The 18,528-nt window shown below is 46.3% G+C and overlaps 1 protein-coding gene across 3 annotated transcripts in view; it reads right to left on the reverse strand.

The window, feature by feature from the left end:
- Positions 1 to 18,528, reverse strand: part of AMHR2 (anti-Mullerian hormone receptor type 2) — a 119,874-nt gene that overhangs the window by 94,930 nt on the left and 6,416 nt on the right. For 2 of the 3 annotated variants that reach the window (XM_083599300.1, XM_083599298.1), the window contains exons 2-5: positions 16,863 to 17,012; positions 9,162 to 9,242; positions 4,662 to 4,801; positions 886 to 1,113 (exon numbers count right to left, since the gene is read on the reverse strand). In XM_083599300.1, the coding sequence (XP_083455426.1) occupies positions 886 to 1,113; positions 4,662 to 4,801; positions 9,162 to 9,242; positions 16,863 to 17,012 (599 nt within the window). The remainder of the gene's footprint in view (positions 1 to 885; positions 1,114 to 4,661; positions 4,802 to 9,161; positions 9,243 to 16,862; positions 17,013 to 18,528) is intronic. The other variant, XM_083599299.1, reaches the window with a different exon arrangement.

Raw genomic sequence — 18,528 nt, forward strand, 5'->3', positions numbered from 1 at the left:
CCAGGGTTGCTGAAGGGTGCTTACCCACAGAACTGCCACAGCAAATTGCACATACATTAATGAAGCCACCAACTGTATGCACGCTCACCAAAAGCAGGAGCCAATCGCCCGCCCAATTGCTGCAGCAGCCGGACCTTGCTGCACACACCAATCACCCACAAAAACGCTGCCGACAACCTCCAGCTCGCGGCAGCTACCAACCGCCTGTCCCACCTCTCCACTATCCGTGTATAAGACGACCCCCAATTTCTAGCATAATTTTTAAAAGAAAAGAAAAAAGCAAGACCTGAGGGCTACAGCAGAGCTGTAGGATTTGACGTTTACAGCACAGAATTAATTACGCATACTAAGCATACGAAGGATTTGTCTGCACAACCATACATTCTGCTTCCGACATTCAGGCTTTCAGATAATTTGGGGTTCTTGTTTTGGTTTTGTTCTTTCGCAAAACCTTGGAAAGAGAAGAGGGGGTATGAGTGGGGGATTTCTGCTCATGGTTGAAGAGGAGATCCTGGAGCAGATCCTGCTATCCCTACTCATTCTTCTCTGGTATTTGGAATTTCATCAGACACTGCCAACCCATTTCCAAACATTTCCTCATAGTCTTACGGCCTAGAAATGTGATTTTTAGAAAGAGCAAGGTGAGATCCCAATGGGGCTGAATTTTGTCCAGGAGGGATTCCAAACTTCCAACAAGAAGGTAAGCACATAAAATACAACGTGCTGTGCTTGTAATCAGGCAAATAATGTTTGTGCATTATGCTATTGTCAGGGAACTGCAGCTATGCAGGCAAATATTTGCTCCAGACACACATGTATAAATTGCCACTTGTGTGCACCATTGCTTGGGCACAACCTGAATCATATCCCTAGTATGGAACTCACCAGCGGGTACAGTGTCAGCACCAGGAGGCCCCCCTGTTCCTTGTGTGGTCCTCCACACCCGGCAGCCAGAAACTGCACAACGTTGTCATGGCTCATCAGCGGGAGGCTGTGCACAGCCCACTCAGATGCAAATTGCCGGTAGCACAACGCGGGGAAGGCTTTGATGGCCACAGGCTGCTGGCGGAATGTTCCTTGCCACAGCTTGGAAAACTGCCCCTCATGAAGAACCTGTGGGGCAAAAAGAATTTGGGTGAAAGAGCCTTCCCCAACCCGGCGCCCTTCAGATGCTTCCCATCACCCCCATCTGGCATGAGCAATAGTAAGAACCGACCCGGACCTTGCAATCATCATCGGAGGCCCTTCTTTGTGTGCCTCCTCCATGAGAGGTCCATGGGGCAGCAACAAGAGAACGGGCCTTTTCTGTGGTGGCGTCCCTGGTTGTGGAATGCTCTCCCCTAGGAGGTTCACTCGGTGCCTTTGTTAGATATTTTTAGGTGTCAGGCAAAAATATTCCTTTTCTCCCAGGCCTTTGTGTGGTGTAGAGCCAGTGTGGTGTAGTGGTCAAGAGCGGTAGACTTGTAATCTGGGGAACCGGGTTCGCGTCTCCGCTCCTCCACCTGCTGCTGCTGGGTGACCTTGGGCTAGTCACACTTCTCTGAAGTCTCTCAGCCCCACTCACCTCACAGAGTGTTTGTTGTGGGGGAGGAAGGGAAAGGAGAATGTTAGCCGCTTTGAGACTCCTTTGGGTAGTGATAAAGTGGGATATCAAATCCAAACTCTTCTTCTTTGCCTAATTAATTAATTATAAACTCGTGTGTGTGTGTTATTGTTTTAGTTTGTTACTGTGCTATGTATTTTTGTGTTTTTATATTATAAACCAACCTGGGATCTTGGACGAAGGGCAGTATAAAAATGTAATTTAATAATAATAATAATAATAATAATAATAATAATAATAATAATAATAATAATGCTGCTGCAATACATCTGGAGAGGACCAGTTGGGGGAAGGCTGTGGCAAATTTTAGCATCCACTTCCTAACTCTAAGCACAGCCCTGTATGTTGTTGTTGTTGTTGTTTAGTCGTTTAGTTGTGTCCAACTCTTTGTGACCCCATGGACCAGAGCACACCAGGCACTCCTGTCTTCCACTGCCTCCCGCAGTTTGGTCAAACTCATGCTGGTAGCTTCGAGAACACTGTCCAACCATCTCGTCCTCTGTTGTCCCCTTCTCCTTGTGCCCTCCATCTTTCCCAGCATCAGGGTCTTTTCCAAGGAGTCTTCTCTTCTCATGAGGTGGCCAAAGTATTGGAGCCTCAGCTTCAGGATCTGTCCTTTCAGTGAGCACTCAGGGCTGATTTCCTTCAGAATGGATAGGTTTGATCTTCTTGCAGTCCATGGGACTCTCAAGAGTCTCCTCCAGCACCATAATTCAAAAGCATCAATTCTTCGGCGATCAGCCTTCTTTATGGTCCAGCTCTCACTTCCACACATCACTACTGGGAAAACCGTAGCTTTTACTATACGGACCTTTGTTGGCAAGGTGATGTCTCTGCTTTGCCCTGTATAGCAGATCCCATTATTCTTGTAATGCACAATTTAAGTTCAAAAGTAGTTAATCTGGAAGACATTTCAAAACTGAGCATACCTTGGTTTCTACCCCATGTGATCGTCATCTCACAAACTGTGCAAGCTTCTAGTCTTTGTGGTTAGAGTGGGGAAAGACCGAAGGGCAGCGACCCTCAGGGCATAAATACAAGCTTAACAGCAAAGGCAACCCCTCTCCCCCACTTCCTAGAGAATAATTCTGGGAACTGTAGTTTTTTGCCGGTATTCAGAATTCTGAGTTTAGCCATTCACAGAATGCCTCCACACAGATGAACCTTAAACTGGATTTTGCTCCAATTAGTTTGCAGCAGAACTGTTCACAGTGGTTGGAATATATAATCAGTTTAAAAATGGCTTTCTTCTGCTTTCTGTACCAGATGAACAACTCTCATACACGGCACAAATAGCACACTAGTCATCAAAGGGTGCTTTCTTTCCTTCCGGGTGTCTGTTGGGACAACACTGCCATCACAAGGCAAGCCTTCTCTTTTGCAGTCATGACAAAGAAATACAACAGCAGGGGTGGGGGTGTATGGAGCTACTCTTATGCCATTGATGCGTCAACATTAGATAGATGGATGTCAAACAGGAAGTCGAGGAGAGCCATTATGAGTAAGGCAAATGGACATTCCTCTGGCCCATGTCAGGTTTACATTTGTATTACATTACAAAGCAATTAAGAAAGAGCCCCTTTAACTAAGGCTGCCATATGTCTGGAATCTCCCGGACATAGCCAGGATTCGTCCATCAATAATGGTGTCCAGGTGGAATTTCCGAAAAGCCGCCAATGTGTCTGGGGACACCCGGGCATATGGCAGCCCATATTGGAAGTGTTGATTTTTTTTGGTGGATTTCTGAAAAAATAGTTATAAAGCTTCAAAAAAAATTAAATGGAGATCTTTCTCTTTCTTTCTTTCTTTCTTTCTTTCTTTCTTTCTTTCTTTCTTTCTTTCTATATCTTTATTGAAAGTATAAAAAGTACATAATTATATGTGCGCTAAACATGGTGAGACGTAAATAAAAGAGAGAGAAAGCAAAAGGGAAACTGAAGGAAAAATAAAGGGGGGGCTGTATATTTTACAAGCTTGTTATTGTACTTCATCAGATCTTAACCTATGACAGTATTTGTAAGAATGGATTCCAAATGTCACTGAATTTGTCCATGGCAAGCCTGTGTTTATATGCAAGTGGTTCATATGTTGCAAGTTCGTATAAGCCTTCAATCCAATCGTAGAAGGGAACCACGTTTTTATTTTTCCAATTCATCAGTATGAGATCCAGCGCCGAGGGCCTTCTGGCGGTTCCCTCATTGCGAGAAGTGAGGTTACAGGGAACCAGACAGAGGGCCTTCTTGGTAGTGGCGCCCACCCTATGGAATGCCCTCCCTTCAGATGTCAAGGAAATAAGCAGCTATCTTCTCTTTAAAAGACATCTGAAGGCAGCCCTGTTTAGGGAAGTTTTAAATATTTAATGCTGTATTGTTTTTAACACTCGACTGGGAGCCACCCAGAGTGGTGGGGTATAAATAAATAAATAAATAAATAAATTATTATTATTATTATTATTATTATTATTATTATTATATCAGTCTTTTTGCTGTGGTAAGGGCATGGTGATTGTCTGAATTTTCAGTTTTTGAAAAACGTCAACCCTACTTTAATGTCACTTGAAGCAGTTAGGATTGTAAGGAGAAGGCAAAAACGACACAGGTGCGTGTGAGAGATGTAGCAAGGTCAGATGCAAAAGAGAACCAGGACCTGCCCACCTATGAAGCAAAGTGCGGCAACTGCCTCAGGCGGCAGGATCCACATGAGCAGCAGATCCGGTCTCCAAGAAATGCATTGTCTGCGCTGCCATGGTGCCAGCAACAGCTGCAATGCACTGCTTGGAGGCTGGATCTGCCGTCTCCTCAGTAGTGCTCCTTCCTCTTGGGAAAGAGGAGATGCTACTGGTCTGCTCCCAACCTGTTCCTTATGTTTATATTTATTGTTACTGACGTAGATCTTCCCTCATCCCTTCTTCCCCTGTGGGGAGGAGCGCCATTTTGTGTTTCGCCTCCGGTGCCCAAATGCATTGGGCTGCCTCCGAAACCAGGTTGGCGTTTCCCACGGATAAAGCAAGCAAACTAGGGTGACTCTCAGTGGGCCCAGGGTCCCCCACAACTGATACCTGAAGGAACTGGAGATCTGGAAGCTCCTGTGTGGGCAGTTTCCTCTCGGTTTTTGGCTCTGAGCTCGTAGTCACCTTGGTGAGCTCACCGCTTTCTTCTGGGCTCAGGAGCACAGCAAGGACTTTCCACTGCCTTAGAACTACAAGGAAAGAAAAATATATTTGCTCCTGCAGCAAGACACGCGTCCCAAAATTATCAAAGTCCTGCACAAATTACGCAGGTATTCATATGTTTGCCTAATTTGTACTGCTGGTCATGGGGAGAGACGAAGGCAATGAAGAGCCATGATCCCTGGCCACTAGAAATCCTGCTCAGCCTTTCCTCACCCAAACTTGAAATTTCAGTGAGGTATGTAGTGGTTTCGGGACGCAGGTGGCGCTGTGGGTTAAACCACAGAGCCTAGGACTTGCCAATCAGGTCGGCGGTTTGAATCCCTGCGACGGGTGAGCTCCCGTTGCTTGGTCCAGCTCCTGCCAACCTAGCACGTCAAAGTGCAAGTAGATAAATAGGTACTGCTCCGGCGGGAAGGTAAACGGCATTTCCGTGCTCTGCTCTGGTTCGCCAGAAGCGGCTTAATAATGACCCAGAAGCTGTATGCCGGCTGCCTCGGCCAATAAAGCGAGATGAGCACCGCAACCCCAGAGTCGGCCACGACTGGACCTAATGGTCAGGGGTCCCTTTACCTTTATGTAGTGGTTAAAGTGTCAGACTAGGACCTGGGAGCAGCCAAGGTTCAAATCTTCACTTGACCATGAAGCTCACTGGGTGACTTTGGGCCGGTCACTGCCTCTCAGCATAACCTACCTCACATGGTTTGTTATGTACTAAGCTTGGATCCTAGAACGATAGGCAAGTAGGATCCTAGAATGCAACAACTGATTGGCTTGCAGGAAAAGACCAATCAGGCCCCAGGAGGAAGTTAATCAGCCTATTAGGCTGGTAGGATCGTAGAATGCAACAACTGATTGGCCTGCAGGAAAAGACCAATCAGGCCCCAGGAAGGAAGCAGAATCAGCCAATCAGACGGGACTCATTGTGTAAATAATGTATATAAAAGCCTGAGGTTTGGGGGGCAATTAAATCACTGTTTTACAAGCTGCAATAAAGAGCATGAAATCACTACAGGATTCCGAGTATATTTCAGGGTTGTTGTGGGAATTAAAAGGGGATGGGGAGAATCACACACACCACCTTGAGCTCCTTAGAGAAAAAGGTGGGGTATTATAAAGAATAAATACAATCAGGGCTTTTTTTCAGCCGGAACTCACAGGAACTCAGTTCCAGCACCTCTCAGGTGGGCGCCACTGCCTTTACAAGACAACAAGTTCACGGTGAGTTCTGGCACCTCTTTTTCTAGAAAAATAGCCACGAATACAATGCATTGTTCGCATACCTTGGCTACTTTTAAAGGATCACATTTGGTGAAGTCTTGGCTTGTGGCTGCTACATGAGAGTGTGTTTGCTTCTCAGAAATAAACTACACACACATACAGCGGTACCTCGGGTTACATACGCTTCAGGTTACAGACTCCGCTAACCCAGAAATATTACCTCGGGTTAAGAACTTTGCTTCAGGATGAGAACAGAAATCGTGCTCCGGCGGCGCAGCGGCAGCAGCAGCAGGAGGCCCCATTAGCTAAAGTGGTGCTTCAGGTTAAGAACAGTTTCAGGTTAAGAACGGACCTCCGGAACGAATTAAGTTCTTAACCTGAGGTACCACTGTACTCATCCTAATGTAATGCCTGTAATAGTGACAAGCACAGCGTGTGACAGATCCTTTGAGAGGATCTAAGTGCGACAGTGTTCGGGATCGTGCGAGGTTCCAGATTCTGTGGAAGCCTTCATATGTATGTTTGTACACACGGAACTCCTCTCAGTGCAAACTGTTTGGGCCATTCTCACGGATATCGGAGTTGGGGCTGGCCAGCACTCCCTACTGCCTCTCTAAATAAGAACACCAGAACAGCTGCTGGATCAGGCCAATAGTCCACATAATCCATGGTGTTCTCATGGTGGCCAACCAAAAGCCTGTGGAAAACCCACAAGCAGGATCCAAGCGTTCTGCTGGCTTCCAGTGGTACAGTCGTACCTTGGTTCTAAAACACCTTGGTTCTCAAACGCCGAAAACCCGGAAGTGTTCTGGTTTTCGAACATTTCTCAGAAGCCGAACGTCCGATGCAGCTGTCGGCTATTGTTTCCGGGGCGTCTGCACCAATCAGAAGCTGTGCCTTGGTTTTCAAACATTTTGGAAGTCAAATGGACTTCCGCAACGGATTAAGTTTGGCGCTTTTGTTTTTGCTATTTATTTTGCGTTTTTGAGGCTTTTTCGGTTAATTTGTTTTTGTGACTGTATGAAAGCCAGTTCAGCTACTGATTGATTGATTGATTGTGTGACTGCAGAAATGGATAAAAGCACTCCCCCCCCCCCATCCAAACAACGACTATCATCAGTGCAGGTAATAAAAAAGTTTGATTTTAATTTTTATCATCTACAATACTGTCTTATTTATTTTATAGTACAGTACTTTGATTATTGCTTTCATTTTATGGCTCAGTGGTCTCGCTAGATAGTAAAATTCATGTTAGATTGCTGTTTTAGGGGTTGTTTTTAAAAGCATGGAACAGATTAATCCATTTTGTATTATTTTCTATGGGAAAGTGCGCCTTGGTTTTGGAACGCTTTGGTTTTGGAACGGACTTCCGGAACGGATTACGTTTGAGAACCAAGGTACCAGTGTATGCAGAAGCATTGTGCTGCCTCCCATAGACTTCTCTTCCATGCGTTTGCCTCATTCTCTTTTAAAGCCATCCAAGTTGGGAGTCATCACTGCCTCTCCTGTGGGTGGGAGTTCCATAGTCAAGCCATGTGTTGTGTGATAGGAATTTTATGGTCTTAGATATATGGTAATGTTCATAAGCATACCAACCAAGCACGTACATAGATCAGCACAGGAAGACCAACCTGGAACCATTTTGATTCCTAAACTGAGCAAATGTTTTCTCTGCAAGGTCAAAGTGGGAAACCTCCCCATTGTCTCTTTCCTCACAAATCCTGTCTTAAGGACACATTTAAGATATGAATAGGGTGTGAGCCTGTGACCTGGCCCAGGAACTAAGCATTTATCATTACAAAAGACTGGCCAGGCTCCCCAGGCAATCCAATCAAGTAACCTGCCAGACAGGAGATAAACAACGACAGGAGAAAAACAACATTCAAATTTCTGTTTTAAGACCGCCTTTTCTGTGATGTAGGTATGATGTATCTGAGGGGTGGTCTTAGGTTACACCCCTTCTGTGATGTATGTATGATGTTTCTGAGGGTGGTCTTGATCTACAGGGTGGAAATTTCAAAAGTCTTTATAAGGCCTTGCATGCCTTTTTTCTGGGTCCCTCCTCTCTCCTGCGAGTGAGGGGAGCACCCTGTTGCAACAGATCAATAAAGATCAAGCTTACTAGCTGCTTTGCTTCTCAATATTCTCTGGTTGGCCTCTGTTATTCTCTCCTACCAATAGGGAACCTATGTAAGGACTCTATACGGGCTCTTATCCAGTCCATATCACTAGCCCAATCTGCATCACTACCCAGAAGACAGCAAAACAGAAGTCACTGTTTACATGCTTGGAGAGAGCTGGCTGGAGGTAGTGCAAGGCCAGTGGGTTTGGGGGGTCATCATCGGAGCCCCTGCTGAGATTTGGGCATCGGCTGGTGCCCAGCAATGCTGACTCCTGGCGCCCGTTCTGTGCGTTTGGGTTTTCTATGCAAGGCAAGCAGAGAGTCCGCTGTCGCCGTTCTCTGAGCAGCCTGCAGATGTGCTCCCTTCTTCCCTCGCCTCTAGCTGAATGTTGCTGTGTAGCAACCCTTATTGCAAATGATATACAATGAATTGAAGAAAATGTTCCATTTAACATTTGTTAAAAAAACCCGAGGCATTTTTGTTGGGGATCGTAGGGAAAAACCTGCCAAAAAAGCTGAAAAACATTTTCATGTATGCGACAAAGGAGTTCTGGTAGCACAAGGATGGAAGACTGAAGAAACCCCAACTAAAGAATCATGGCAAGAAAAATTGACGGACTATGCAGAACTGGCAAAACTGACATATAAGCTACGGGACAAGGATAACTGTGATTTTAAGAATTAATGGGAACCTTTCGCAAAGTATCTGAAGACGCAACAAAGCGAACTGGACTCCTTGGCAGGTTTTGAATAAACATTCACAATTTTTTTACTGATAATAATGAGCTAAACAGTTTGAGGATCTAGACAACTTTGTAACATGCAGAAAATAGCATTATTGGAGAAACCAAAGACTGGAACTGAGGGAAGTCGGGGTGGGGTGGGGTAGGGGGTGGGTTCTGTGGGGGGGGCAGGGAGGAAAAATGGGGGAGGGAATAAGGATATGTTTTTGGATAATATGTTTTGTTATAACTTTGAATTTTAAAAATTTGTTTTTTAAAAAAGCAAATGCCTTGCTCCCACCCCCACCCCCAAAGTCTCAATACCTAGAAATGCCAGACAGCCCAGGAAGAGCAGAAGAATGCAGGAGGTAATGATCCAGATGTTCCCGCTGGGCAGTGACGCAGCTGCAGAGATAAGAGGGGAAGGTGATCACAGACATCTCCACTGCGGTGGGAGAATCGGTTCAGCGCGTTCCACATTTCGGAGGAGGAGGTAGGAGAACAATCTCTTGCAAACCCCTTTCCCAGGGTGTACACTCCCAAGCCTCTTGGCTCTGAGCCTTGGGCTTGGATCCCACCAGCCACTCCTCCCTCCCTCCAGGTGCTCGCGGGCCTCTGGCGTGTCCTTCTCCAAGACCTCTCTGCCCAACCCTGGCATCAGCTTCCCTCCATCTCCACGGCACTTTCCTCTGATGTTTTAATTAAAATTAAAATTGGGCAGGGGGGGGGGAAGGACATCTCCCACTCCACAGGCAGCCCCCTTCTCATCTCGACAGCCAACATTCCTGCATCCTCCCTGTTGCCTTCCCACTTTTGAAGGCCTTGATGTGGTGACTGCATTGCTCTGGCAGGGAGAACCGGGAAAGGCAGTCGCTGCAACACTTTGTGCAAACTTGCGCAAAAGAAGCAACAGTGCAAGGCCCTTACACGTTCTGTCTGGGGCTGGTGGGAGTTGCACATGGCCCCAGATCGCTGGAAGGGACCTGCTAGCAAAGGCTGCAATCGATTGCAAAGCTTCTCGAGGGCAGGGGCCAGCTTTTTCCTTGCACTATTCTGCAAAGAGTAGAACATACACCAGGGCTCAGCAAACTTTTTCAGCAGGGGGCCTGTCCACTGTCCCTCAGACCTTGTCGGGGGCCGGACCATACAGTGGTACCTCAGGTTACATATGTTTCAGGTTACATACGCTTCAGGTTACAGACTCCGCTAACCCAGAAATAGTGCTTCAGGTTAAGAACTTTGCTTCAGGATGAGAACAGAAATCGTGCTCCGGCGGTGCGGCGGCAGCAGGAGGCCCCATTAGCTGAAGTGGTGCTTCAGGTTAAGAACGGTTTCAGGTTAAGTACGGACCTCCGAAACGAATTAAGTACTTAACCTGAGGTACCACTGTATTTTGGAGAGGAAAAAATGAACGAATTCCTATGCCCCACAAATAACCCAGAGATGCATTTTAAATAAAAGCACACATTCTGCTCATGTAAAAACACACTGATTCCCAGACCGCCTGCGGGCTGGATTTAGAAGGCAATTGGGCCGGATCCGGCCCCTGGGCCTTAGTTTGCCTACCCATGGTGTACACTGTATAAAATAAAATGCAGCCTGGGTTGCACTCGCTGCAAAGCTATCTTCAGTTTCGCAAAGCAATGCTTAGCTTGTTTCCTTTCTTTATCTCGCCAAGGCCTAGTGTAGCACTCCTGAGGGGGAAAGAGTGTCCTGTGTAGTCTAGTTTCTCTGAGGGAACATGGCTGTTTTCTTTTCTCATTCTTTTGTCTCTGGGGATGTTTGCAAAACAGATTGCTTTCAGCAAAGCTATACTGCCAAGACGAGAGAGCCAGGTTCAGTTCCTCCCTCAGCCCTGACACTCAGAGGATGGTTTGGGTCAAATGCTGTATCTCATCCTAAGCCAGGGGTGAACAAAATGTCAGTCTGCTGCTGACATATTTCAGGGTGATTCGTAGTCAGTGCTTTTTTCTATTAAAAAATGTTTAGGGGTACTCTCATTTTGACTCAAGAAAATCACCACTTTATAGTTCAAATTGGGGGACATAAATACAGTGGTACCTCAGGTTACATACGCTTCAGGTTACATACGCTTCAGGTTACAAACTCCGCTAACCCAGAAACAGTGCTTCAGGTTAAGAACTTTGCTTCAGGATGAGAACAGAAACCGTGCTCTGGCGGCGTGGCGGCAGCAGGAGGCCCCATTAGCTAAAGTGGTGCTTCAGGTTAAGAACAGTTTCAGGTTAAGAACGGACCTCCGGAACGAATTAAGTACTTAACCCAAGGTACCACTGTACAGTAAATGGACAAAAGTACAAAGATTCACAAAATGTTTAGGGGTATGCGTACCCCCAGAAAAAAAGCACTATTCGTAGTACAGTGGTACCTCGGGTTAAGTACTTAATTCTTTCCGGATGTCCATACTTAACCTGAAATTGTTCTTAACCTGAAGCACCACTTTAGCTAATGGGGCCTCCCGCTGCTGCCACGCCGCTGGAGCCCGATTTCTGTTCTCATCCTGAAGCAAAGTTCTTAACCTGAAGCACTGTTTCTGGGTTAGTGGAGTCTGTAACCTGAAGCATATGTAACCTGAAGCGTATGTAACCCAAGGTACCACTGTAGTAACTGTTTCTGCACTCCCAATTGTTTAACAATAGCAACAACAAAAATATTGTTTTTCCCCCAGAATTAGGTGGCTGAAAGGCAGAAAAAATGGGAAGTGGAGAGCGGGAAGCAGGAGTGGTTTGTGTGTGAAAGGGCTGGGAGGTCATGTCTGGTTGCAAAAACAAATTCCTGGGCTGAGCATGTGTTGTGAGACACCCTTAATTCTAAGCATGCAGAGCTCCCCTGTTCCATCGTTTTGCTTCTGTGACTGGATTTAAGAGTTTTAGTAAAACAAAAACAAAAACAAATGTAGTTATGTCAAGCTTGAAATCTGCCTACTCCTGGCTGAACCCACCTCACAGGGTTGCTGTGAGGATAATATATTAGGCCATAACAATGCACACATCTCCAAGTTCCTTGGAAGGGCAGGATAGAATTATAACAAATGAATAAATACTCAGATTCCCTGTTTAAAGCTTTCTGCTCATTTGCATACATTATACTAGATTTGGCTCAGTTAAGTCCATAAATTTCTTCAGTTCCTCCCTCAGCTAAAGAATTGATGCTTTTGAATTATGGTGCTGGAGGAGACTCTTGAGAGTCCCACGGACTGCAAGAAGATCAAACCTATCCATTCTGAAGGAAATCAGCCCTGAGTGATCACTGGAAGGACAGATCCTGAAGCTGAGGCTCCAATACTTTGGCCACCTCATGAGAAGAGAAGACTCCCTGGAAAAGACCCTGATGTTGGGAAAGATGGAGGGCACAAGGAGAAGGGGCCGACAGAGGATGAGATGTTTGGATAGTGTTCTCAAAGCTACCAGCATGAGTTTGACCAAACTGCGGGAGGCAGTGGAAGGCAGGAGTGCCTGGCATGCTCTGGTCCAGGGGGTCACAAAGAGTCAGACACGACTAAACGACTAAACAATAAGTCCATAAAAGTATTGGCTTTGTTTGACCTGAAGGAGGCAGTGTTCTCCATTTTCACAAACTGCAAGTCTACATGTTGTTAAAATGGCACAAGAACAAGTCAGGACATTTTTTCTCCTGCTCTGGGGGATAGTATACAAACCAATGGCTTCAAGTTACGAGAAAAGAGATTCTGACTGAACATCAGGAAGAACTTTCTGGCAGTAACTGTTGTTCGATAGTGGAATGGTCTCCCTCTGAAGGTGGTAGACTCTCCTTCCTTGGAGGTTTTTAAGCAGAGCTTGGATGGCCATCTGTCATTGATGCTTGAGCTGAGATTCCTGCATTGCAGAGGGTTGGACTAGATGACTCTTGGGGTCCCAACTCTACGATTCTATGATACTAGTCATCATCATCATCAAACCTTTATTGCATTAGCATACAGCCATAGCAGGATAAGACAAAAATGCTAGAGAGAAGCAACCTAACAAGATTCAAATGATATTACTGGCATTGTGACATTTAAATTACCCTAAAACAATAATGTAAAAATTTAGTTGCCAGCGCCGGGAATCTAAAATGCAGATGTATATAAAACATATAATGGCCCCAAAATAGGCTCGGCACATTAGGTTAAAAGGTAACACAAAGAATTAAAACAGGTCCAGGTCTGGGACACACTACCCAGTCAGTGTAGCCCTGAGTTTCAAAGCCTGCACTATAAAGATTGCCACCCCACGTGAAATTTGGGGATTTGCATCCACAAGAAGCGATTTCAAACAGTCTTCCTTAGATGTGATGGTGGGCGGGATCAAGAGGAGGAGCTTAGTTCTTATTAGCTTATAAATAGGGCAGTAGAAAAAGAAATGTATGAAGTCCTCTACTTCATTCATTGTGCATGGACATAGACGCTGAGTAATGGGGGTCTTAAAGTAAATCCCCTGCAAGAAGGCCGTGGGTATAGAATGGAAACGGGCCATGGTAAATGCTCTTCTCAAATTGGGCTCAAGTAGTTGGGATACTAGTCAACTGGCAACTCTAAGGCCTCTAAATACACCTTATTTCTCCCTTCACTCTCTCCATCCGCGTGCTTTGAACAGCTGCCCACCAAGAGAACATCGTGTGAGGCAAACAGTGTGTTGTTCTATGATTGTTACATTGAGGTTGAATAGATGTTTTATGAACTAAGGAACCAACTTTGAAAATCCATGTTACAAGAGTTCAAGGTCAAATTCAGGTTGAGATTAACTCTTGAGGCAGGTACCCTTTCAGGATTAAAAAGCAAGGGCCACGACATCTCAAGGAGTGGCTGTAATATGTTGATGTTTGTTTATATCAACATATTTAAGGAATATTGTTATAGATTTGAGGCGACCCCCCTAAACCCTAGAAAACCCTGGTAGGATTTTTATTACCGTATTTTTTGCTCTATAAGACTCACTTTTTCCCTCCTAAAAAGTAAGGGGAAATGTGTGTGTGTCTTATGGAGCGAATGCAGGCTGCACAGCTATCCCAGAAGCCAGAACAGCAAGAGGGATTGCTGCTTTCACTGCGCAGCGATCCCTCTTGCTGTTCTGGCTTCTGAGATTCAGAATATTTTTTTTCTTGTTTTCCTTCTCCAAAAACTAGGTGCGTCTTGTGGTCTGGTGCGTCTTATAGAGCGAAAAATACGGTAATTGGGTATGGATGAAAGTACAAGCTGCGGAGCTGTGCCAGAGAAGGAATCTCTGGGTTGGCTTATGCAAACCAGCCCAGCTGGCCTGGTGAAGAGGAAATCTGTTAACATGACAAAAGAGATCGATGGTCCATCCATTAGGAATCCTTTGGCCTGGGGAGACAGATGTTGCCAAGGCAATGGGATGTGTGTTTGAAGTGACAGGAAAATACAGTTTTTAGCAGGATGTTCTGGAAAGGAGGAGGAGGAAGCACAAAGACTGGGATCCATCTTGGGCAGGATGGCTGAAGGCAGGCAGCTGGGAGAGATGCCTTTGACTCCAGGGCTGCACAACTGTCTCAAATACCAGAGTAGGACCAACAGTGAAAAGATGTGCTTTCACACTGTACATATGCTTGCCTGGGAGCCATGGCCAAGCCTAGCATTCTGTGCCTTGATCCCATGCAGGTGTTAAGCACTGTTGCTGTTGTGTACACATCAAATCTGAAGGAGTACATAGAATGTAAGACCCCATGTGCACTATACATTTAAAACTGAATCATACCACTTTGTGAATGTAGTTGAAGGGTGCTGAAAGTTGTCAGGAGACCTCTATTTCCTGCACAGAACTACAGTTCCGAGGTTCCCCAGGAAGAGGGGTTGATAGTTAAACTACTCCTGAGAACTGTAGCTTTGTATACGTCTCAAAAATTTAATGGGTGAAATGCAGGGCCGGCCCAAGTCATTTTGGCGCCTGAGGCAAACTGCAAAATGCCACCTCCCTCCCCCACAGGGAAGAAGGGGTGAGTGAAGATCTATATTGGGAACAAAGGGAGAATAAAGTTCTACATCGGAATATGTAGCCCCTTTGTATCCTGCTGCCTGAGGCAGGATACACTTCACCTTGCCTCATGCTTGGGCCGGCACAACCATGGTTCTAGGACTCAGGCTTAGAATGTGTGCTCTTGTTGTGCTTACCCAGACACCCCTGTGCTTCCAGCGCTAGAAAACCAGAGACTTAGAAGAAGAAGAAGAAGAAGAAGAAGAAGAAGAGGAGGAGGAGTTTGGATTTGATATCCCGCCTTTCACTCCCTTTAAGGAGTCTCAAAGCAGCTAACATTCTCCTTTCCCTTCCTCCCTCACAACAAACACTCTGTGAGGTGAGTGGGGCTGAGAGACTTCAAAGAAGTGTGACTGGCCCAAAGTCACCCAGCAGCTGCATGTGGAGGAGCGGAGACGCGAACCCGGTTCCCCAGATTACGAGACTACCGCTCTTAACCACTACACCACACTGGCTCTGCCCTCCCTTCCATGTGAACCCCATTATGGGTTCAGGACATTTCTTGGAGGAGATGTTTTGGAAGGGAGCCCTAGTCCTGCAATCTGATGGTTCCCATCGGAGCAAGCAGCTCCTGCTTCTCCAAATTGTAGTTATCAGTCTGACTCAGAAATGTGGTGTGCTCCCTCCCTGCGAGACTCTCAAGGTCTTTGCTGAGAGAGTGGGTCACCCCCACCCCTGATATGCAGGAGTGCACCTGTGGGTGGGATGTGGGAGGGGAGACACAACTTTTCTCACAGGGGTTTGGAGAAAGCCTGGGCAGGAAACAGCAGCGAAAAGAAAAGAGAACTGTGAGGGAGGAAGAAAAGACATGGGAAGGCAATACAGTGGTACCTCGGGTTACAGACGCTTCAGGTTACAGACGCTTCAGGTTACACACTCCGCTAACCCAGAAATAGTACCTCGGGTTAAGAACTTTGCTTCAGGATGAGAACAGAAACCGTGCTCTGGTGGCGCGGCAGCAGCAGCAGCAGCAGGAGGCCCCATTAGTTAAAGTGGTGCTTCAGGTTAAGAACAGTTTCAGGTTAAGAACGGACCTCCAGAACGAATTAAGTTCTTAACCCAAGGTACCACTGTATTAGGGACGCGGGTGGCGCTGTGGGTTAAACCACAGAGCCTAGGACTTGCCAATCAGAAGGTCGGCGGTTTGAATCCCTGCGATGGGGTGAGCTCCCGTTGCTCAGTCCCTGCTCCTGCCAACCTAGCAGTTCGAAAGCACGTCAAACTGCAATTAGATAAATAGGTACCCCTCCGGCAGGACGGTAAACGGCGTTTCCATGCGCTGCTCTGGTTCGTCAGAAGCGGCTTAGTCATGCTGACCACATGACCCGGAAGCTGTACACCGGCTCCCTCGGCCAGTAAAGCGAGATGAGCACCGCAACCCCAGAGTCGGTCACGACTGGACCTAATGGTCAGGGGTCCCTTACTTTACCACTGTATTAGAGTTGCACCCCATGGTTGCAATCCTAACTTCTCCAAAACAATCCCGTGAACTGTAGCTACAATGCCAAGCATCCTTAACAAAGTACGTTGCCCAGATTTTTTTGTAGGGTACACAATGTGCTTTAATGCATGTGGTTAGGATTGTGCTGTTAGTTTCTATTCTAGGGTTGTCATACGTCCGGAATTTAAATGATGGAAGTAGTATTTGGGGGCAGGGGAGAGAACTGGGAAAACTGGCAAAATATCTGAATTCCCCCCCCCCCCAAAAAGCTCAGCAACTTTCCCCAAAGAAGCTTCTTTTGTGCCCGGATTTCTCTCACTTTAATGGTCCTAACATTTGCCGCTCAGTTGCAATCCATGCCCTGCCTCCTTCTCCTCCTCCTCTCGACTCCCAGGCATCCCCAAACTCTGCCCTCCAGATGTTTTGGGACTACAATTCCCATCATCCCTGACCACCGGTCCTGTTAGCTAGGGATGATGGGAGTTGTAGTCCCAAAACAACTGGAGGTCTGAGTTTGGGGGTGCCTGTTCTATCCTGTAACTCCCCACCGGTCCCTGACCCCATAGACCTCCTTACCCTTCCTCTTTCCAGGCCCAACATGGCTGATGTTAGCATTACACAAATCAGATCTGCACCTACAGGACAAAGTAACCGTTTTGGCATCCTCAGAAGATCGAGACTCACAGGCTGCAGAATCGCAGGCATCTTTTTCACTGATCCAGCAACCTGGATGGGCAGAAGACAGGGAGAAGAGGGAGTTCAGATAAACTGCTTAATCAGGGGAACATCGCATCTCCGTAACCTTGAGAGCTAGATTCCAGGCAGACCCTCCTTGTATGCCAGTTTTATCAGCTTTGTTTGCATAGTTTAAATGTTATTTTGTTTTTCTGCTTTTCACGAATTTGCAAGGGCCCCAGACAGCTATAAATTTAACATAAACATGGAAAGGGGGAAAAACATTAGAAGCAGCAGCATTCAAATACAGAGAACAATGAGAAGGAAAAGGGGCTTCAAATTCAGCCTGCAGGTCCTTCAGTGTCTTAAAAATATATATGCCACTATGAAATTAACACCGTAGAAAATAGGAAAGGGACCAAGAGAGAGCAGCTTCTTCAAGGCTATCCCAGGAAGTCTATAATTGTGCTGGGATTTGAATTCAGAATCTGATTTCCACCGTTCCTCCCATTTCCCCCAGCCAACCCTCACTTAGTCCCTGTGGGACCTGGGGTCCTCCCCACACATATTTTGTAGGGACTAGAATTCAAATAAATTGAATTTTTGCGTCTCGGTCCTGTATACCTGAAGGAGCGTCTCCACCCTCATCGTTCAGCCTGGACACTGAGATCCAGCGCTGAGGGCCTTCTGACGGTTCCCTCATTGCGAGAAGCCAAGTTACAGGGAACCAGGCAGAGGGCCTTCTCGGTAGTGGCGCCCACCCTGTGGAACACCCTTCAGATGTGAAGGAAATATGCAGCTATCCTATCTTTAAAAGACATCTGAAGGCAGTCCTGTTTAGGGAAGTTTTTAATATTTAACGCTGTACTGTTTTTAACACTTGATTGGGAGCTGCCCAGAGTGGCTGGGGAAACTCAGCCAGATGGGCGGGGTATAAATAATAAATTATTATTATTATTATTATTAACCATTGGCCCATATCCTGATTCTCACCCTGCATCTGGACATTGCATTGTGGGCATGCGTCTCTCATCTCCAAGCATCCACACTGGTTTGCCCTGAATTAGTGCCCAGCCCACACTAATAACCACGAGAGAAGCCTCCAACTTGAAAGAACCCATAGCAGCATTCTATGGAAACCAACAGCCCAGGGCCAAAGAGCTGGGTGCAAAGTTGTGCTCAATATTGGTCTCCCCTGAGCTACTGCTCCACCTCCTTTGGTTGCTGCCAGGGCCAGGCCAGGTAGATAATGTGCCCCCCCTTTTTTTATCCTGGGGATAACTGAAGACTTATAAATAAGTAAGTACAATGGTACCTCAGGTTGCATACGCTTCAGGTTACACACTCCACTAAGCCAGAAATAGTGCTTCAAGTTAAGAACTTGAACTTCAGGATAAGAACAGAAATCATGCTCCAACAGCACGGCAGCAGCGAGAGGCCTCATTAGCTAAAGTGGTGCTTCAGGTTAAGAACAGTTTCAGGTTAAGAACGGACCTCCGGAACGAATTAAGTACTTAACCCGAGGTACCACTGTATATAAATAATTTTCACAAAAGTTATGCTGGCA

The sequence above is a fragment of the Podarcis filfolensis genome, assembly GCF_964270895.1.
Source record: "Podarcis filfolensis genome assembly, chromosome: 2".
In the NCBI taxonomy this organism is placed as follows: domain Eukaryota; kingdom Metazoa; phylum Chordata; class Lepidosauria; order Squamata; family Lacertidae; genus Podarcis; species Podarcis filfolensis.